Source organism: Carya illinoinensis, chromosome 16 (assembly GCF_018687715.1).
Source record: "Carya illinoinensis cultivar Pawnee chromosome 16, C.illinoinensisPawnee_v1, whole genome shotgun sequence".
NCBI lineage: Eukaryota > Viridiplantae > Streptophyta > Magnoliopsida > Fagales > Juglandaceae > Carya > Carya illinoinensis.
The window spans coordinates 22,054,599-22,077,656 of NC_056767.1; the positions used below are offsets into that span (position 1 = coordinate 22,054,599).

Genomic DNA, 23,058 nt, shown 5'->3' on the forward strand with positions numbered 1-23,058 from the left:
CTTGTATATGTCCCTTATACTCAGGCTTTTGTCTATTTTATGCTCAATGAAATTTTGTTTATCGATAAAAAATAAAAATAAAAACTATTAAAAAGTGACCTGTCAGCAGAAAATAATTGCATATCATAAAATTAAATGGAGTGTGTTGCACCAAAAAAAAATTATAGTCGTCACAAAGGCAGATCGCATTAGCGACTTTGAATCAAGTTGTATTCAAAGAACCCATAGCATATAGGAACTACAGATCAATCATTTCACACATGGCATTCAGAAGATGATAGGTCCTACCAAACACTATTAATGTGTTATATAACTTTCATTATGCAAGACACCAAATCCCAAGATTACCATCCCAATCCCTGATACTAACTTACCTATCAACACAACAAAACAAAAAAAAAAAAAAAATAGTTTCTACCTCTTTCATCCAAAATGACTTCAGCTTTTTCCTCTAATTCATATAAGACCTGCAAGACCAAATTAAATCTAAATTGAGCACTCTATCTTAGACACACTATGAAAATATCATCCAATGCATATAAAAGATTTTTGCTCAACAATAAACTGACAGATCAAATGATGAAACAGTTGACAAAAGGAAGTAAGAAGCATTCCAAAAGCTGGGTTAAAATTTAATTTGAAAGGGCAGTAGTCATCAAGCAAAATTTTATGAGCTCTCTGCAAAGAAACTCTGCAACATTCCATCTCCAAAAACAATAAAACATACTAAGCCTGATATTGCAAATATTAAGCAGAAAGAAAGAGAGAAGCAATCTAAAACCTAAAGTAAATATAATGAACTTAAAACATAGGTTACAGTTGTTTTACAAAATAAGACCATGAAATTAACCATTCCTCCCGAATGGCTATTCCATTGTTTCTTTTTTACAAGTAAAAATTTGATTAATAAAAGGGTATACAAAACCCAAGTCCACGGGACATTTTACAAGAGGAGTCATTTATGATTGAAATAGAACACAAACTATTTTTATCCTAGCAAGAAGATTATACATTAATCCCGAATGGCTATTCCATTGTATTTTTTATAAGTAAAAGTTTGATTAATAAAAGGGTATACATAGCCAAGTACACAAGACATTTTACAAGAGTTTTGTTATGATTAAAATAGACCACATACAATTTTTTATCCTTGCAAGAAGATTATGGATTAACTAGTCGTACACCCACATGATGCCTAGGAAATTATTGAGGTTTTAATTCTATTATTTCCTTACCTCTCTCATAGTCATGAGAAGCTCGACCACACGCACACAGATGGGGGAAGTTCAAAAGAGAAATGAACCATCATGTTGCCTATCTATGGTGGTCATTGGACTGAGACCATTATTGCTCAAAAGAACAATCCGAAAGTCAAAATTCCCAGAGATGCAAAGAAAGTGGGTACAAAGATGACAACTTCAGTTGTTAGGCTTGGCACTGGAGTCTCAGTTGCCACAGATTTTTGCACAAAAGAGATAGCCATCAACGCCATCAACATTGCCACTGAGTTTCATCTCTAAGAGGGAAACCAGTTTTGGAACCTTTCACAACCACCCAATCAAATGAGTTTTCAAGAAGAAACTGCAACGTTGTTTGGAGTATCATCAATGATTGCAAAGATGAAAATCGTCTATCCCTCTCCAAGATGACAATTAAACCAAAAATGACACCTTAAATAGAAGACCAAGATCTACAGAGAAATAAGCAGTAGTATAACAAACTTCCAGGTAAGTCTAGAAACTAAACAATATTTTTTTTAGGTAAAAAGTTTGTTGATCCACATAAATAGGCAAAGCCCGAGTACATAGGAAGTATACATAAAACAGCCTAGTTACCAAACTACGTGCTACTGATAGTAACGTACAAAACATTAAGACTCATTCCATTCCATACGATAGAGAAGCCCAAAGCAACAATGTATGAAAGAAAAAGTCCCTAAAGCTGTCCAGAGAGCGTTCCCTATCCTCAAAACATTGGCCATTTCTTTCGGTCAATGTGCACCACATAAACATAAGGGTACCATCTTCCCTACAGCAGCGATCTAGCAATTGCCCTGAATCCCTCGCCAACAAGACAATAGATCTCTCACCCTTTTAGGCATGACCCATGCAATACCAAGCCTCAAGAAGATCGCATCACACAATTCCGTAACTACTACACAATGAAGAAGAAGGTGATCCACTGATTCGCCATTGCGTTTACACATATAGCACCAATCTATTATGTAGTCCACGCTTTCTTAACTTGTCAATTGTTAAGATTTTACCGTGAGAGGCCACCCAGCCAAAGAAAGCAACTTTGAGGGGAACATTGCTCCTTCAAATGCTCTTCCAAGTGAAGTCATTGAAGGAGTAAGTCGACAAAGCTTTGTGATAAGAAAGAACTAAAAATTTCTTATTCCCTATATCGGTCTAGAGTAATCTGTCCTCCCTTCCTCCCCTTAGCTTCAGCGCATATAACACACGGAAAAAATCAGTAATGTCTCCCATCTCCCAATCCTGTACAGCTCTAGTGAATCTCACTGACCAAGTAATGGAATCAGTATTATTGCACATATTATCAGCCACTGAAGACCCTTGATCCAACGCAATCCTATAAAGAGAGGGAAAAGCGTTTTTCAAGGCCACGTCCCCATACCAAATATTATGCCAAAACTTGATCTGTGTGCCCCTTCCCACCTCAAACATGTAATTGCCAAGAAATTCATCCCAGCCCTTCCGGATAAGTTTCCATAGTCCCACGCCATAAGCCCCTCTGACTTCATTAGAGCACCAACCTCCCCAGACACTCCAATATTTGGCCTCTAAAATATTTCTCCAAAAAGCATCTCCTTCAATGATAACGCCATAACCATTTGCCGAGAAGTGCCTTGTTAAAAGTTCTCAAATTTCTTAGGCCCAACCCGCCGCAAGACAACAGAGTGCATACATTATCCCATTTGATCAAATGGAATTTGTTTGTATCCTCCAGCCTTCCCATAAAAAATCACAGAAGATCTTCTCTAGTCTATTCGACATCTTTGCGGGCACCGTAAATAACGAAAGCAAATATGTTGGGAGATTAGATAACGTACTCTTAATAAGTGTGATTCTCCCACCCTTAGACAAGTAAATCCTCTTCCATCCCGCCAGCTTGCCTTCAATTTTCTCAACAATCCCTTCCCACATTAACTTAGAATTATGAGGGGCTCCCCAAGGGAGTCCGAGGTACTTCATTGGCAAGGATGTGACCTTGCATTCCAAGATAGCAGCCACCTCCCCTAAGTTGTTGACCGAGCCGACAGGGACTACTTCCGACTTAGACAAATTCACCTTGAGGCCAGAAGCAACTTCAAAGCAAAGTAGAAGTGCTCTAAGGGAGCAAATCTTATCCAAATCCAGGTCACAAAAAATAGCACCCACCGAGTACCCTGAGATGAAACCCCCATCCACTGCCCTGTCCATCATTTTGCTTAGCGCATCCATGACAAGGATAAATAAGAGCGGGGATAGTGGATCCCCCTGGCGCAAACCCCGAGAGTTGATGAAGAAGCCTTCAGGACTGCCGTTTACCAAGACAGAGAATCTGACTGTGGTGATACAATGTTTTATCCACTGACATCATCTTTCCCCAAAACCGTACCTGCCAAGGATATATAACAGGAAATCCCAATTCACATGGTCAAATGCATTTTCCATGTCCAATTTGCACAAGATACCTAGAATTCCGGCTCTAATTCTGCTCTCCAAGCATTCGTTGGCAATGAGGACCGAGTCTAAAATTTGTCTTCCTTTTACAAAGGCATTTCGAGACTTCAAGATGATCTTCCCCATGACCTCGCTCAGTCGCTTTGCTAAAACTTTAGAGATGATCTTGTAAGTTCCACTTACCAAGCTTATGGGACGGAAACCATTAACTTCCACTGACCTTGCCGTCTTGGGGATAAGGGCGATGAAAGAGACATTATGACTCTTCTCAAATTTCATATAAGAGTGAAATTCAATAAAAACCTTCATAAGATCCTCCTTCACAACATCCCAACAGGCGTGAAAAAAAGCCATTGGAAAGCCATCAAGTCCGGGGGCTTTATCTTTGTTCATACTTTTTAGCACGCCAAGCACCTCGCCTTCTTCAAAAGGCCTCTCCAACCAAACCGCGTCGTGTGGTCGATGGAGTCAAAAACTAGACTGTCAACCTTTCGCCGCCACAAGCACTACTCAGTCAAAAGCTTATCATAAAAGTGAACAATGTGATCCTTAATAGCATCTCTATCTATTAATACCCTGCCCTCCTCATGAAGAACCTCTATGGCGTTGTTTCTTTGATGAGAGTTTGCAACTCTATGAAAAAACTTTGTGCTCCTATCCCCCTCCTTCAAATAGACAGCCCATGATTTTTGCCTCCATGAGATTTCCTCCATAAAAGTATTTTTTCCAGCTCGGTGACTACAAACATGTTTCTATCCCTATCCTCAGCCGTTAATGCCCCTTCAGCCTCTTGCTCATCAAGTTGCCGCAGTTCCAAAAAAAGTTTGTCCCATTGTTCATTGATGTTCCCCAAAACTTCCAAGTTCCATTTTCTTAGATCATTCTTCAAGGCATTGAGCTTCCCAGCTAAAACACAACTAGCAGTGCCTGTGATCTAGTAAGAAGCCCACCATGCACCTACTTTCTCGATGAACCCATCCACCTTCAGCCACATGTTCTCAAACTTAAAACATCTCTTCCCCTCATAAAGGCCGCCATTGTCTAGTAATATGGGAAAAGGATCCGAGTAAAGTCGAGGTAGTCATTTTTTGGCATAAAGAGGGGAAATGGGCCTCCTAGGAGGGAGAAACAATAAACCTATCCAACCTCAACCAGGCTCTTCCGTTAGACCAAGTGAAGTCTCCCCTGCTAGAGGGAGATCCACCAAATCTAGCTCAAATAAAAGGGCTGAGAAATCAGCCATAGCAGTACTCGTGCTAGCAACCCCCGACCTCTCGCTTGGGAACCGAGTGATGTTGAAATCACCTCCGATACACTGCGGGATCTCCCACCAACTACATAGTCCAGCTAACTCATCCCAGAGCAGATTTCTACTACTGTCATCGTTTGGTCCGTAAACACCTGCGAATCCCCAACCAAAACCATCATCCACATTCGTGAAAGAACATACTATTGAAAATTCCCCTACTCATTCCTCTACAAAGTTAACTGCTCTCTTATCCCACATTACCAGGATACCCCCTGAAGCACCCTTTGAAGCTAGGGTGGTCCATCCTGCATAAGAGCAATTCCATAGACTTCTGATGATGTGCCTATCAATAAGCTTTAATTTCGTCTCCTCAAACAAATGACATCTGCTTTTCAATTCTGTAATAAATTCTTAATTTTGAGGCGCTTATTCGGGTCATTCAAACCACGAACATTCCAAGAAAGAATCTTGGGCTTCATGGATTGCAAAGTTCACCCTATTATTGTGTCGTCCCCTGTTCGCACTTCCTTCCCGTGCGTCATAATTGATGGAGCAAGCAAGTCTCTTAAGCTCCCTATCCTTCTTAACTGCAAATCTGGCGAGTAGAGGCTGACCTGTTTGTATTGCAATGAGTAGAGCTTGCAACTGGTCCTCATAGCCTTCACAAAACATTCCCAGATAATGACTCATATTATTAACCTTCTGAATGACCCAATCGGGCTGTGGGTTAGCCCAAGAAGCTGCTGGTTGCAAGGAACAGAGAGGACTAGGCACATCACCCGCATCTAGCTCCTTGCATACTAGCTGTAATTCTTCCCCATAATGTGCCCCTTCATCCAACAACCCCCCTCCACGGATGAGTCGTCCACTTCTTCCAACTCAGTGCACAAGACCCTAGAGTCTCAGAGAGGCCCAACAGAAGTTCAGGAGCATCGGGGTGTTCCCTCGTGGCTGGGCCTAAGGAAGACATAGTCCCCAACTCGTTTGGCCTGCCAACCGTGGCAGGGAAGGAAGCCAGTGGCCCTATCTGTGGCAACGGCAAGATGAAACTGTCCTGGGTGGTGGTGACATCCATCGCAACTGCAGCAGAGGCCTTCGAGAAATCCCCACTTGAATCCAATTGACCCAAGGCTACCGTCGGTGGGTTTTGTGACGTCGAGACCAAATGGGCACTGGCGAGCTGCCTGCGCCACCCACCACCTTGAAGCCAAGAGCATACACGACATTCACAACTTGTGTGGGGTGTAACACCTTCTGGTTGCTCCACCACGTGTTCCGCCACCTTCTTTAGGTGGTAAGCAAACCCCTCCTAGCCGCTACCCTTAGTTTCTTCAAGAATGATCAATGAGCCCCTTCTCTTGCCATTGTTAAACTCCTCCAGCAATAGATAACATCCCCTTGAGTTTCTATGATGTTGCAAAGTGAAGACCCCGTTACCCATCCTCAACTCTTTGAAGAAAACTTCACGCCAACGAGCATCAATGGCTTCTACCACCATTCTAACCACCCATGAAGCAGTGGCACCGTTAATGTGTATGAACATAGCCATACGCCTATTTCTCTTAGTAATACGAAAACTGTTAGCATCCACCTTCGAGAATGAAAAGGTTTTTTGACTCAACCGTAAAACGCCTAGTTTTATCCATTGAAACTAAGAAAAACTAAGTGTAGAAGGGAAGAGAAGGATGGAAAACAGAGGGGGGGGGGGGGTGGAATAAATTAATGCTGAAATGGTTATCCAATTGTTTTAATAACCATTAATAATCCGAAAACCGAATAAGTTTGATAATCTGGAAACCAAACAGTTTTAAGGTAAAATTGAACTTAAGAAAATAAAAAGTGGTAACTGACAGAAAGTGCAAGAGGCGGGAAGTGTAAGAGACAGCTAATGAAGTGGTAATAATGGGTGGAAGTTTACAAGAAGTGCAAAAGACAGCTAATGAATGGTAATAAAGGTTGGAAGTTGACGAGAAGTACAAGAGATGGGTAATAGGTGATAATAACGGGGTGGAAGTATAAATGTGTTAGTATTATAATTAGGGAATAATATGTCAATGGACAGTGTTGCTGTCCATTATTGTTCATTATTCTTTCCTTATATAACTCTTTCCTTCTTTATCTACGTACCATTGTATAGGGCTAGAATTAGGCGTATACTTATTTGTTTCCATGTATGAATTGTTTGTAAAGAATATATAATATACAGAGCTCTCAAGGCCAAGGCATTCGGCCATTCTCACAAACTTGACATGGTATCAAGAGCCGTCAACCAACAATTCAAGCATCCTTCGAATTTTTTTCTCTCTCGGCTTCAGTGCCTCTGTGCAGTTTCGACTTGCACTTCTTCTTCTCGGTGGTTCTGTGCTGGTTCCAACATGAACCTTCTCTGTTTCGGTGGTCTCTATGTTGTTTTTGGGTGTCTTTGACGTCATCTTCTCTGTCTTTCAGTGCAAGTCTATTTTCTAGGTAGTTTTCTTTTCGGTGCAAGTCTTTCGGTGGTCTCTATTTTCTATTTCGGTGGTCTCTGTCGGTGGTTTACAGACAAGGTAGCTGTCAGTGCAATCTTCCTTGGTCTTTTTCGGCATCTCTGTGGCTAAGTGGTTGTCGAAACAGCCTTCTGGTGGTATTTCCAACGTTCTTCTGTGGGTGTGGCTCTCGAAACAGTCCTCTGTGGCTGTTAGCAGGTGTTGTGCGATGCATCTTGCAGGTTTTGGTTCTTCGGTCTCACGTTCTTTTGTTGCTTACATTCTTTTTCAGTGCTCTTGCTTCTCATTTTGCAGTTTACAATTTTTCTTGGTGCTCTTGCTTCTCGGAACCATTTATATTGGGTGCTATTTACTTCTTAGCTTTGGTTCTTTTGTTTTTGGTTATTTTGCCTTTGGTTTTTTGGCTTTTGTCTCGGCTTTCGTTTCTTTACAATGGATTCCGCACCCGTGTGCATCAAGTTTATGGGAAAAAACTACTCTCCCTGGGCTTTTTAATTTGAACTTTTCCTCAAGGGAAAAGATCTTTGGGGCCATATTGATGGCACGGATTGCGCACCTAATCCTGATAAATCCAAGGATCCAGTATCTTCTCCTTCTTGAGTTGTGCTTGATGCTCAAATTATGTCTTGGCTTCTTGGCTCGGTTGAGTCACATATTGTCACCAACTTGCGGCCTCATCACACCGCACAATCCATGTGGACTTACTTAAAGAAAGTTTATCATCAAGATAATGCTGCTCGTCGTTTTCAATTAGAGCATGCGATTTCCACATTTCAACATGACACTCTGTTCATCCAAGATTACTATTCAGGTTTTCTAACCCTTTGGAACGAATATGCTGATCTGGTTACCGCGAATGTTCCTGTTGCTGCTCTTTTCATTATTCAAAAACTTCACAAGACTAGTCGTCGTGATCAATTTCATATGAAACTACATCCCGAATTTGAATCTGTCCATTCCTCTTTGCTGAATCGCTCTTCTATTCCTTCTCTTGAGGTTTGTTTTGGTGAGTTACTTCGCGAAGAACGTCTTAATACTCAAGCTACTCTGGAGCATTCCCATGGCAGTTGAGGATCGCTCACTATGGCTTATGTTGCCCAAGGACGAGGGCCACCTATGAATTCTAAAAACTTGCAGTGTTTTTGCTGCAAGGAATATGGGCATATTGCTGCTAATTGTCCTAAAAAATAATGCTCTTATTGCAAAAAGAAGGGTCACATTGTTAAAGAATGTCGTATTTGTCCCCATAATCGTCAGGCCCAAGCATTTTAGACTTCTATTCTTGCCCCTTCAGCAGTGACTTCTACAACACATGGCTCTTCTTCTAATGCTTCCTCTGATCTTGCACCTCCTACCGCAAATTACTGCACACCAGAAATGGTGCAACAGATGCTAATTTCAACATTATCAGCAATGGGGTTCCAAGGTAACCATTCTACTAAACTTTAGTATATGGACTCGGGGGCTTCTAACAACATGACGAATAATCCCACTACTCTAGGTCAATGTTTGGCCCTACGCTGGTCAATCTACTATTCAAACTACCAATGGCAGTTCTTTACCCAATGCTGCTGTCGGAGATGCCTCTTCTAAGTTCACTGATGTGTTTCTTGCTCCTCAGCTTTCCACAAATCTTCTTTCTGTTGGTCGATTAGTTGATAACAATTGTGCTATTAATTTTTCTGGTAATGGTTGTATTGTAAAGGACCAGGTAACGGGGGAGCTTGTTTCCACTACTTCTGCTTGTTCCAGCATTTTCTCAAGTTTCTTCTCTTAAGTCTTTTGCTTGTAATAATGTTCCAAATCTTAGTATGATGTGGCATCGTCGTTTAGGCCATTCCAATACTCAGATCTTATCTCATGTATTGAACTCCGGTATACTTGATAATAAAGAATGTTCTTCTTTGTCTCTTGAGTGTGCGTCTTGCAAACTTGGTAAAAACAAAACTCTTCCCTTTCCTTTGCATGCTAGTAGAGCTTCTCATTGCTTTGATCTTATCCATATTGATGCTTGGGGACCTTCCCCATTTAGTTCACATGAAAAATTTAAATATTATGCGACTTTCATTAATAATCATAGCAGATTTACTGGGGTCTATTTTGTTCGCTCTAAATCTGAGGTTTTTCATACTTTCACTGAGTTTTTTGCATATGTTGATCACTTTTCTGCTTCTATTAAGACATTATGCACAGATTCCAGTGGTGAATATTTGACTACTGAGTTCTAGACATTTTTTATTTCTAAATGTATTATTCACCAGCATTCATGTCCCGCCACTCCACAATAGAATGAAGTAGCTGAACATAAAAATCATCATCTCCTAGATGTGGTACGTACTCTCTTGTTAGAATCCTATATTCTATCCATGTTCTGGGTTGAGGCTCTGAAAACTACTACTCACTTGATTAATCGTTTACCTTCCCAAGTCCTTCACATGGAGTCTCCATATTTCTGCTTGTTTGCTAAGCAACCTAGTTAGGAAAACCTTTGTACCTTTGGTTGTGTATGTTTTGTTCATTTATCTCCTCATGAGCACTATAAATTATCTACTCAATCTGTTCGATGTGCATTCTTGGGTTATAATGTATCAAAAGGGATTTGTTTACTATGATCCTACATTACACCGTACACGCATTTCTAGGAATATTTTCTTTGAAAATCAACATTTCTTTCTAGTGTCTTTTGTGCCCTTCTCTTCTACTGTGGTCCTCCCCTCCTTTGAGCAGCAGTTCCCGGATCTTCATCAAATCAGTTCTCATTTTAAACCAGGTATTGTGTATACAAGACGCTCCCGCCCTCAGTCTCTTCCGCTGGCTCACCCAATATCTGATCCTACCACGCTCCAGATTCAATCAATTGCAGCACCTCCAGAGCCTTTGGTACGTCGCTCTTCTCAAGTGTTTGTACCCCCCGATTGGTATTGGTTTCCCTCTTTTGGTAATTCTATTTTAGCTCTTACTGTTGCATTGTCTAGATTTGATATTCCCACATCCTATTCAAAAGCTGCCCAGCATGTATGTTGGCAACAAGCTATACAGGAAGAAATTGCTGCTCTAAAGGCCAATCACACCTGGGACATTGAGTCTTGTCCTCCCACCATTGTTCCTCTGGGTTGTAAATGGGTTTACTCAATCAAGATTCAATCTGATGGCAGTTTGGATCGTTACAAAGCTCGGCTTATTGCACTTGGGAATAATCAAAAATATGGTGTCAATTATGAAGAGACATTTGCTCCTGTGGCTAAGATGACTACTGTTCGTACGATGCTAACTCTTGCTGCTTCTAGTGATTGGCCACTACATCAGATGGATGTCAAAAATGTTTTTCTTTAAGGGGATCTTAAAGAGTGTATTTATATGAAGCCACACTCGGGATTGTTTCCCTCTTCGACTTCACGTGTGTAAGCATCGTCGCTCTCTTTATGGTCTCAAACAAGCTTCGAGCGCCTGGTTTGATAAATTCCACACCACTTTATTACAATTTTCATTCAAGCAAAGCAAGTATGACACTTCATTGTTTCTTCGGAAATCAGACATGGGTATTGTTGTTCTTTTGGTTTATGTTGATGATATTGTGATCACTGGTTCCGACTCTATTTCACTTGGCCAGCTTAAGACTCATCTCTCAAAGTCCTTTCATGTGAAAGATCTTGAGTCGCTCACATATTTTCTTGGTCTTGAGGTGCATCATAGTCCCTCTGGTATTTCACTTAATCAACATAAGTACGCTAGTGACCTGGTGGCCACAGCTAGCCTACAGGAGGCTACCTCTATTGATACTCCGATGGAATCAAATGTCAATCTTCACAAAAAGGGTGACGTACTTGCTGATCACAGTTTATACCAAAAGTTAGTGGGTAGCCTTGTGTATCTCACTATTACTAGACCAGACATTTCTTTTTCTATACAAGAAGTTAGCCAATTTCTTCAAACTCCTCTTCATCTTCATTTGCCTGCTGTCCGTAGGATCATACGCTATGTTCAGGGCACTTCTACTCGTGGCTTATTCTTTCCTGCAGGCAATTCTCCTCATCTTGTTGCTTATAGCAACGCTGATTGGGTCAATTGTGCTGATACACGTCGCTCCATCACTAGTTGGTGTGTGTTTCTAGGTGATGCATTGATCTCCTAAAATAGTAAGAAGCGAGATAGAGTTTCTAAGTCATTTACCAAATCTGAGAATTGGGTGATGTCTCTTGCTTGTTTCGAGATTATTTGGCTTCAAGGCTTGCTTGCTGAGTTAGACTTCTTTGAGACCAATCCTACACCTCTACATGTAGATAATACGAGTGCTATTCAGATCACAGCCAATCCTGTCTATCATGAGTGCATAAAGCATACTGAAGTCAACTGTCACTATTCGTGAAGCATTTGAAGCTCATGTTTTCACTCTTCCACATATTTCCACTAAATTTCAAATTGCTAATATCTTCACCAAAGCTCTCACTTGCCATCGACATTGCTTATTAAGTAGCAAACTGATGCTTGTTGATCAATCCGCATCAATTTGAGGGGGGCTGTCAATGGACAGTGTTGCTGTCCATTATTATTCATCATTCTTTCCTTATATAACTCTTTCCTTCTTTCTCTACGTACTATTGCATAGAGCTAGAATTAGGTGTATACTTATTTGTTTCCATGTATAGAATTGTTTGTAAAGAATATATAATATATAGAGCTCTCAAGGCCAAGGCATTCGGCCATTCTCACAAACTTGACATAATAAAATAATTAAAAAATAAAATTCTAATAGACAAATGCGGAGGCACAATATTTTACAAAAAGGATGCATCAGCTTTTATAAATTAATGCACAGTGAATAGATTACCCGTTGCAGAATGACCTCAGATTGCTTCCTTCCCAACTGTTCATTTCTTAGGGCATCAACAGTCTCTTGATATTTCAAATACACTTTAGCCAGCTAAAAGAAAGAAAGGCAAGCAACAAATACAAAATTTCAAAATTATTTAAATGGTTTTTTTGTTTATAAACTCAAAATTAGTTAAAATTCAAATAGACACTTTAGCCAGCTAAAAGAAAGAAAGGCAAGCAACAAAACACAAAATTTCAAAATTAGTTCAATGGTTTTTTTGTTTATAAACTCAAAATTAGTTAAAATGTGAGAACAAGTAAAAAGTTAAAGTTCAAAACCCACACTCCAACCATCACGCAGAAGCGAAGCTGCCAAGGCTGTTCCTGAAACAACTGCAGGAATCTTGGGGACAACCACGTGATTATCCTCAACCATGCAATTTGTTTCAAATGAATTCATCAATCTGTAAAAGAAAAATAAATTCAATTACGTAAAAGATTTGAGTCAAAGTGACTTTGTAAAATAAACCATCTGCATCTAGCCCTAAAATAAAATATTTTTTGATAAGTAGCCCTAAAATAAAATATTAACATCATAAATATATTAAATGAGTCTAAATTAGTACTACATTACTCAGCAGATGATTAAGAAATTCGAAAACCAGCACATAAGGTAATTTACTAAACAAAATGAAGAGAGTTTAGTTTGTGGAACATCAGTATTACACACAGCATGGATATATACATATATTGACATGTACACTGCATGGATGTTAATCCAGGATATCTCTCCAGCATTAATAACTGTCAAACACATAAAAAATGAGTGCAAAAATGAAGTCGATCCTGTCTCTTATTTCTCTATAAATTTCTAAATCTACTATCTATATCTACTCCCTTGCTGCATCATATAAGAACCACCGATGAACTTGCAAAAACTAGTTAAAAAAGAGCTAGTCAGATCCTTCAATGAGGGATCTGAAACCTTACTTCAAATTGTTTGATTCAGGCATTGACAAAGATGAAAGCTTAAAATTTTGAAGGACAGGAATAGAAGAATGAGAGAGAAAAGACAAGCCCGCTCTAAAGATCCTTTGGGAATGACAGAAATTAGAACTCCCCCTAAAAGCACATGATTTAAAATAATCATACTTTTTGGATCCCACTCAAGACACTTAAATATTAATCCTAAGACCTTCCAATAAATCTTCAACTCCAATCATTCCCAGAAAAAATAAAAATAAATCAGAGAATAAATAAAAACATAAAACAAAACAAAGACAGATTCTATTATAAAACAAAACAAAACAAAACAAAAAAAGATATTTTCTCTTTTATAAATCAGATATTTTCTCTTTTATGATTTGGAAATCAAAGATTAATACATAGAGTTGTGCTAGTTACAAGCCTGGTTCTAACACAATGTTTACTGTGGGACCAATTATATTCATGAAATTATATTCATGAAAAGAGTCATATGTTCGAATACTATTTTATGTAAGCAAGTGTGGAAGCCTGCCACATCAGCAGTAAGGCTTCCACATCAGCGGTATGTTTAGTGTGTCAATAAAGATGCTTGCAAATAGATGTATTCACATTTACAAAAACAAATATACAGTTCAGAGCGCATAAAAGCATAAAATATACCAATTAAGCCAGCAACAAGAAAGAGAGACAGGAAAATTATTCTTGAAAAAACAAAAAATACAAAGAAAAGACTAGACTGTGTCCTAGTTTACACCATAAAAACAACCAGTACTGTCAAATAAATGCAAAAACAGCCGCCAGATCTAAAACTCCATTATCCTGGAGATACATACAAACCAAAAAGCTAACTTTAAGAAGAAGTTCAAGGGAGTTTTTATTAAGCTTCTTATGCCTTTACCATTTGAATATTAGGATTCTACATTGTTGTTCGAATATTCTTTTTTATAATTAATAAGAATTTTATTACCAAGAATAGGCACAGCCCAAGTATACAGGATGTATACAAAGGAATACCTACTACACTCTAGAAAGCAGGAAACTAAGACACAAACAGATTCAGTACATTATCATCATTCCTTACAAAGATCTTAGCCCACTAACTCAAAGTAGAACAGAAAAAATTTCAAAGATCTTCAAAAGAATGCTGTGTCTTCAAAACATCTCTCATTCCTTTCCAGCCATAAACACCACATTAAACACAAAGGAACCATTCTCCATCTGGCAGTAACACATTTCCTTGCCTCAAAACCATGCCAACAAGCAAGAACCACCGCAACTTCCTTAGGCATCACCCAATATAAACCTGTCCAACCAATAACCTCATTCCACAAAGACTTTGCCACCTCACAATGTAAAAAAAGATGATTTACAGATTCAACATCCTTCTTGCACATGACACATCAATCAGCTATACACAAACCACGTTTTTAAAGGTTATCCGTGGTCAATACTTTCCCTAGAGCAACCACCCAACCGAAGAACGCCACCTTAGCAGGTACCTTCACCCTCCAAATGCTTTTCCAGGGGAATACACAGCCAGAATGACACTTAAGCACCTTATAAAAGGAACTGACTGAAAACCTGAAATTCCCAGCATGATCCCACAATAGCCTATCCTCTCTTCCTTGAATCACTTTTGAATTATAAATTCTTCCCAAAAAATCCGAAACAACATTCACTTCCCAGTCATTTGCATCTCTAATAAAGTCAACATTCCATAGAATATTATTATCCGTACAATGAAGAGAATCTGCTGCAGCAACATTTTGATCCATTGCAATCCTGTAAAGAGATGGAAAATGTGATTTAAGAGCTGATTCCCCAAACATAATGTCATGACAAAAGAGAATCCTCTTCCCTTCCGCCAACTTAAATTTAATGTTTAGAAAACTCCCCCCAACCTTTCCTAATAAACTTCCATAAACTCACCCCATTCGCTTCTCTATTTTCATTAGAACATCCCCCCACCCACTCCCATATTTAACAGCAACAACATTCTTCTATAAAGCATCTCTCTCCATAATATCTCCAAAGCCATTTTCCAAGGAGTGCTTAATAAAACAACCTCAAATTTCCCACCCCCGATCCTCCACAAGAAACCGGTTGACAAACCTTGTTCCAACTAACCAAATGAAACTTCTTTTCCTCTCCTATTCCTCCCCATAAAAAAATACGATAAATTTTCTTAATTCTTCTAGCAACTCCAACAGGCAAAGGGAAAAGTGAAAAAAAATACGTAGGAAGAGTAGACAACGTACTCTTTATCAAAGTAATTCTTCCCACTTTAGACAAATATAACTTTCTCCATCCAGCCAACCTTCTCTCAATCTTCTCAATCACCCCATCCCATATCAAAACAGATTTGTGAGGAGCCCCCAAGGGAAGACCAAGATACTTCAGTGGTAGTGAAGCAATCTTACACTCCAAAATATTAGCCAAATCTGAAATAGTACCTACAGCAGCCACAGGTACAATTTCAGACTTGTTTAGGTTCCTGAGACACGAGACAACTTCGAAACATAACAACAATGCTCTCAAAGACCAAATATGTTCTTGGTTGGGCTCACTAAAAATCAAAGTGTCATCAGCAAAAAGAAGATGGGATAATTTCACGCCATTCCATTCCTCATTGCCCACCTCAAAACCCGACAAGTACCTTCCTTCTACTGCCGCTTCCAACATTCTACTCAATGTATCCATGACAAGGACAAAAAGAAAATGAGATAGCGGATCTCCTTGTCTCAAACCACGTGAGCTATTAAAACCCAACCAGAGTGCCATTTACCAAAACAGAAAATCTCGAGAAGTTTTTCAGTGAAGAATACTCATGGAGACCAAAGCTTGATGGACCGTTTTCTGACTCCATTGATCAAGCAAGTGCAGAATGGTTGGAGAGAGCTTTTGAAGAGGATGAAGTTCTTGATGTGGTTAGAGGAATGGCAAGGGATAAGGCTCTGGGTCCGGATGATTTCTCAATGGCTTTCTTTCAATCTTGTTGGGATATAGTGCAGGATAATATTATGAAGGTTTTTCATGAATTTTATACATTTATGAAGTTTGAGAAAAGATTCAATGCTACATTTATAGCACTTATTCCCAAAAAGGTAGGGGCTGTGGAGATGCGGGATTTTCGGCCTATTAGTTTGGTGAATGGGGAATACAAGATAATCTCTAAGGTGTTAGCCAATCATATGAGTGTGGTGTTGGGAAATATTATATCGAAATCTCAAAATGTCTTTGTAAGAGGGAGACAAATTCTTGACTCGGTTTTAGTTGCTAATGAGTATGTGGACAACAGAATTAAATCAAATGAATCTGGAATTTTGATTAAATTGGACAAGGAAAAAGCGTAGATCATGTTAGTTGGGATTTTTTATTGTATTGCTTGGGAGGTTTTGGAGAGAAATGGTGTGTGTGGATCAAACATTGTATTTTAGAACCAGCTCTCTTTTGGTCACGAGTTCAGGTATTTTGTTATGATAAGTGCACCTTTATAAACATCTGGTATCTCTCTAGATTATTATGACTCCAGCATTCAAATCTGGTTATTCTGTTTTTTTTTTTTTTTAGGTAAAAAAGTTGACTCCAGATTATTATTGTTTAAGTTTCTCATATACTAAAATATGAAATGTTGACACACTGTCTATGTAACTCGGATCATCTCTCTCTCTTACAAAGTTGCTGCCCCAATGGCATAAAAGAAGATGCCATATAATCTGACAGAAATAAAGAAGAACGTAACCAAATGTATCTTACCACATTTCTTTAGAAGTAATCAAGAGTTTTATTGAAGAATCAAAACTCACAACACAAGTACACAAGGCTTATTGAGAGAATTGTTACTGATAAAAAAATAAAAAATAAAATACAAGGAATCATAAAAACCCGGCCATTAAAGTCTATCACGGTTGTCCAAAGAAACAAGGCATTGAAGAAATAATTTCTAAGTTCTTCCATCGTCCGTTCCTGGAGTTTTGAAATTTCTTTGATTCTTTTCCCTCCAAATACAGCACAAAGAGGGATCATCTTCCAGACTGCTGCAATTTGTATGTTATCATAGAACTCTCTCCAGCTTGCAAAGAGATCTACTAACCTGCTGGACATAACCCAACCCAACCGAACTCTACCATATAAATCGTTCCACAAGGCTCTAGCAAACTCACAACAGAGTAAAAGGTGGGCGATTGATTTCCCTCTTTTCTGCACATGTAGCACCAATCAATCACAATGATATGATGTTTCCTTAGATTATCAATCATGAAGAACTTCCTTAAGGAGGTTGTTCAAAAGAATCTTGAACTTCCTGTTCTTGAAAGGGGGCCAAAGATTTTGATCAATACATCCACGACATATTCTACCAAAGTATATGATTTGAATCTGTAAAGGTATCAACCTCACAGTCCTGAGCCACCCTAGAAAAGCTACCATTCTACAAAAGGTAGCCATAGGATAAATCCAATAGATCAACCACTGAAGCCTCTTGTACACAAGAAATGCTATACATCTCTAGGAAAGTTTCCATGAAGTCCCTGTCACCACTCCATATGTCAGGCTAAAATCTAATACTCGAGCCATCACCACCTCAAGTTGTATGACTTAAAAAAAGACCAACATCTTATGACATGTTTCCACAAGGCCACCCTAAGTGACACAAGTAACTCCTAGTACACTAGTCACCCCAAGCACAACTATATTTAGAGCCCACTATAGCTTTCTACAAGGCCTCCTCTCATGTTGGTATCACCAAGTCCATTTTCCCAATAACAGAAATTTTCTTTTACAAGTAATAAAATTTCATCAAGTAGTATTTTTTTCTTTAAGTAAATTTCACCAAGAAATATATTAACAAAAATATTGGAAATTAAGCAAACCACTAGACTAGAAGAGGACTTTCTTTTTTTTTCTTTCGATAAGTGAGACGGGGATTTACATCTGCCCAAACCAGCATACCCAATAAAGTCAAGAGCACATTCACCTATGCCACATCAGTGGACTAACACTATTAACATTTAAGACATCCTATCTTTCAAGAAAAAAGTAGCAGGACAAGGTACTATTAGATGAACCATATTCGAACATACATTTCAGTACTGAAATTGCTGTGTGGAAGAAGATTCAGTTCCTTCGATTTTCTACTGTTTTCAACATCAGCTTCACACTTTTCAAGTTTTGCTTTCAGATCTGCAGCATCCTATGAGGAAAAAAAAGATATAACCATAATTATTGGAAAAAAATCGAAAAGGACTTAGGTACAAAGTAATTGTATAGACTCCACAACAAAACAAAATGATAGAACAACCAGCTACTAAGTAAAGGCACACCAAAATAAACGCATATCATGAGGTTTTCAAAACAAAGCAAATGATAGGAACTGCAAGTACTGATCTGGAATAGTTCAAATGGGCGAGAACTAACTAACACCTATGAAATTGTCATGCAATTATTTTTTTTATGAGTAGATAAAATTATCAAATTTTCATGCAATGATGGCATTGGTAAACAAAATAAAGTGAGGACAGCAACAAAACAATTGCTTCCTATTCCATTGAAATATTAGTCCGTCACAAATAAGTCAGGAGCATACCTTTTCAAATTGGTTCCTTGCAGATACTTCCTTTTCAAGTCTCTCTTTATGATCAATTTCGACTTGAATCAAATGTGTCTGCTTAGGATAGCAACGAAATCTCAAAATCAAGATAAGGAAAAATACACCACAAGTCCAAATTTAAGAAATCACCGAATTGACAGATAACTTGTCACCTCTAGGGCTTTAACGACGCCCTCAAGCTCTCCTGCCCTCTTGGACCATTCATCAGAACTTTCCTTGTATAGTTCAACAAGCTTATTTAGCTGCAAAGTTGTAATCATTTAAATGAAAAAAAAAAAAGTGACTGAATTAGATAAAACTCAAATGGCTGCCATCATGCTTTGGTAGTCAGAAACGAAAACAATGGAAATACATGACAGGTAAAATTAGGTAAAAATCAAATGGCCATTCTCATGCTTTGATAGTCAGAATCAGAAACAATGGCCTACTTGTATAGAATAAACGTAGAACAAACAACACAGAAAATAAATGATTTTTTTAATTAAATGCTAGATTGATTCCAGCAGTCAGTCTTGTTTCTATAGAGAAGAATTGTATCAATAATAGAAAGCAAGATTAAATGCGGCTGTTCAAATACACACCGGTCAACACCATACATTAATAAGATCATTTACTCAATAGCATTCACAAGTTTTTGCATGTCCTAAACAAATATAAATATTTTTTTGATTGGCACTAGGTGTTCAGGAACAAAGTCCCGACTAATCCCATGGGTGCACAGGCTCTCAGCAATGAGTCTCCCACAAGTACGCCTCAGTAATTCACGGGGAAGCTCTCCCAGTCCAATGGCCCCTAGAAATTGTTTGCATCCAAGAGAATTTGAACTTTATACTTGGAGGGAGCATACCACTAAGACCAAAGCCTTTATCACTTGAGCCAACCCCTAGGGGTTAAGAAATATGAAAATATAAGCAACATATCTAAAAAATATATCTGCCGATTATTTTAAATTGCAAACATATATAAAACCCACTGTTGAGAGTTCAGCAGATAATCGCTCTTCATTGGCGGCGGTAGCATCTTTAGATGAACACAACTCCTACATGTGTGAAGACAAATATTGATGAGGTAGCTGTCACAAAACAAATGGCATGCAAAATAATATAGAAGGTCAAAAAAACATATCACACCTCCTGCAAGGATGTTAGTTTTGTTTCTAGTTCCCTCACTCTTTCCCTGTTCCATTGTAATGAACCAGAGCATTCGTTGTGTTGCCTCTCAACCTAAAAGCATTGATAAAAAAATCCAAAATTGGCATAGTATTATAATTTAAGCTTCACCGGTTACAAATACAACTTGTAAAGGCATTCTTACTTCTGCAAGCTTAGCACACATATCAGCCTCAATATCATTATATTTTCTCCGCAGTTCATTGAGACTATCAACCTTGTCAGTCAACTCATCATTAAGCCAGACATTATGCCTCTCAATAAGCTCCTTTTCCTGCACCAATTCAAACACATCTATGTCGTAAATGAACCACAAAATAAAGCAATAGATAGATGAAATTCAAAGCAGTAGGGCTTGTGTGCAGTAAGAGGAAGTACTCAAAGCCAGAACCTCCCATGAACATGCCAAAGGAACAGAATGCATATGAAAAGCAACCACAATTCTAGAAGTCTTTTAAAATCGAAAAAAAATGAGCTATACTTGTTATTGATGGACCATATCTATTTGTTCAAAATCACTTGTTGCAAGGATGAATTTGTGTAATGACTAGGGTTTTATGGTTCTCAATCTTCAGCTTCTTCCAGATTGATTGGGCCATGCCCCAACTGATGGTGAAGTTATTGGCATGGCTTTGGGAGGTAAAACAAAAAGGCACTAGAATGCAAAGGTATGGCAGATGGCTACTTTGTTAAGATGTTGAGCATAGGGAAGGAAGGAAATACCCGCAACTATGAAGATTGTGAAAGAACGTTGCCAGAGTTAAGTATCTTTATGCTCACATCTTTTGCAGATTTTTGAATTCTTGTTCTTCTCACTTGTTTTAGCCAGGTGTCTTTCCTCTATATACATATCGTGTGCTTGGGTTGCGCCCCTAGCACTTTTTGTTTGATAAAAGTTTTCATCCCTTTACTTATCGCAAAAATAAGTGTTGCCCTATCTTGAGCCCCTGATCCGTAAACAATATTCACCCACTTAACCACAAAGTTTAATATAACCCTACACCATGTTGAATTTTTTAAATGGGATAGGGAAAGAACATGGAGCGATATACACCATTCAGAATATTTTTATCCTGTCAATTTAGACAACAGACAAAGGAAAACGAGTTCTGTTAAAGAAACCTGTTGAAGTGTGAACCAAATAATATGCTTCTCATTTTCCTTTTTATTCCCATTTATTACTCAAACATTGTATCAGAAGGTTAAGCAACATTAAACAAGCACTGTAATGAAAATCTCTATCTAAGTGAAGAACAGTGCATAGAAAGCATAGCAGCTCTGTTCTGCCCACCTTTTTCTTATTAAGCATTTTGCTCCGCTAATTAACAATATTTTGAGAAGCAATAAAACAGAAAATATTATAACCAGCCAGAGTTCCATATCACAGCTTTTGCCGTACTATAAGTAAACTCCCTAATAACCTATTTTCACACAAGATTTTGCTATTCAGAATTCAATTATAATTAGGCCATGACAATTGTTGCACGTGCTATTTGCGATATCATGAAATCACACTCCAATTCTTATGGACACCCAAGGGGCAAAATCGAAGGGCGCACCCATATCAAATGCACCCCCCAATTATAGTCACGAAATTCCAGACCAGGAAAAAGAAAAAATTAACTTTTCAGAAGAACAAAAAATTTAAAGCCAGCTTCGAGAGGATACAGAGCGATAGACTTGACAACTAAAGGAGTGTAGATACCTGTGAAAGACGAGAGCGTGTAGCCTGCGCACGCGACAACTCAGCCTCGATTTCACTCAAACGAGACTCCCTTTGCGCAGCAGTGTCGGATAATTTGACCTTGGGAATCACCATCAAAAGGATAAACAACATTAGATTGATTGTTTAGCTTAAAAATACGAAAATCTAACAAACATAATTGCTAAGGCAACAAGATACGCAACTCACAATCTTATCAAGATAGCTCTTGCTTGTGGCATTCTTCTCACCGGTCTCCAAATCCTTCTGCTCGACCAACTCTATCAGCTGCCTTTTAGACTTATGCAACTCCGACACCTCCGTTGTCAACCTCTCTATCTGCCCATCCTTTCCGATCTATGAAATTCCAAGACTCTAAGATTATTCCATCCAAACATACAAAACACATTTAAACGTACACACACTCATATAGAAACCGAAAAGAAAAAGAAAAAATTACTATCCAGCACAAGTGCAGGTAAAGGTGTTCTTACGGATTGCAACTGGAGTTGATACTTTTGGGCCTGGACTTGGGCGAGGTCGGAGAGGCGCTGATCGAGGGAGGAGTGAAGCTGTGCGTTTTGGGACTCGAGCTTGGAGAATTCTTCAGAGAGGGAGAGGTACTTCTGCTCAAGCAGTGAGCAGGTCTGCTCGGCGGTGATGGCAGAGGCGTCGGCCCGGGCCCTGACGATCTCGACCTCCTTGTACAGCTCGGCGATGAACGCGTCGGCCTTCTCCGCCACCGCAGCGCCGTCTTCTGCGCACTGCGAGAACTCCTCGTCGGAGAGGAACAGTGGCATTTTGTGAAATTGAAACCTCCCTAATCACAAAGATCGGCAAGAAAGAGAAACATGAAAGGAGCGTGGAGTAATAAAGTGAAGAAGAACGAAGAGGGAAATAAATGCCTATTGATTTGAAGGAGAGGGAAGCTGAAGAAGAACAGCCCTGTAAAAGTTGTTTTTCTTTCCTTCTTCCTTACTTTCTTTTCGGCTGAAATGTTTTTATTCATAATAACATTTTCTCCTTTTTAAGTATAAATTTTATAAAAGCATATGTCTAATAATAATTTATAAAAAAAATTATAAATTAATATAACTTGACATAATATATCATTAAGTTGAGAAATTCTATTTATCATACACATATACCATATACAATATTTGTTTTTATCAAATATGTGGTATATAAATAATGAATAGAATAATTCAATTAATTTAAAAAAAAGAAAATCAAAAAAAATAAAAATAAATATGGTGTGTAGTATGGGGAGATGATGAATGGAAAAATTTCATTAAATTTTACAATAAAATTATTATATTATCAAGTAGGTGTGTAGAGCATACATTCTATATCACTTAA

The 23,058-nt window shown here is 38.6% G+C and overlaps 1 protein-coding gene across 2 annotated transcripts in view; it reads right to left on the reverse strand.

Moving 5' to 3' along the window:
• The window catches only part of LOC122299111 (nuclear-pore anchor-like), a 93,896-nt gene extending 71,201 nt beyond the window's left edge, over positions 1–22,695 (reverse strand). For both annotated transcript variants that reach the window (XM_043109056.1, XM_043109055.1), the window contains exons 1-12: positions 22,194–22,695; positions 21,910–22,056; positions 21,703–21,801; positions 20,143–20,271; positions 19,959–20,051; positions 19,802–19,867; positions 18,981–19,070; positions 18,805–18,882; positions 18,302–18,411; positions 12,577–12,697; positions 12,250–12,342; positions 419–467 (exon numbers count right to left, since the gene is read on the reverse strand). In XM_043109056.1, the coding sequence (XP_042964990.1) occupies positions 419–467; positions 12,250–12,342; positions 12,577–12,697; positions 18,302–18,411; positions 18,805–18,882; positions 18,981–19,070; positions 19,802–19,867; positions 19,959–20,051; positions 20,143–20,271; positions 21,703–21,801; positions 21,910–22,056; positions 22,194–22,499 (1,381 nt within the window). In that variant the 5' untranslated portion in view covers positions 22,500–22,695. The remainder of the gene's footprint in view (positions 1–418; positions 468–12,249; positions 12,343–12,576; positions 12,698–18,301; positions 18,412–18,804; positions 18,883–18,980; positions 19,071–19,801; positions 19,868–19,958; positions 20,052–20,142; positions 20,272–21,702; positions 21,802–21,909; positions 22,057–22,193) is intronic.
• Positions 22,696–23,058: the final 363 nt, after the last annotated feature.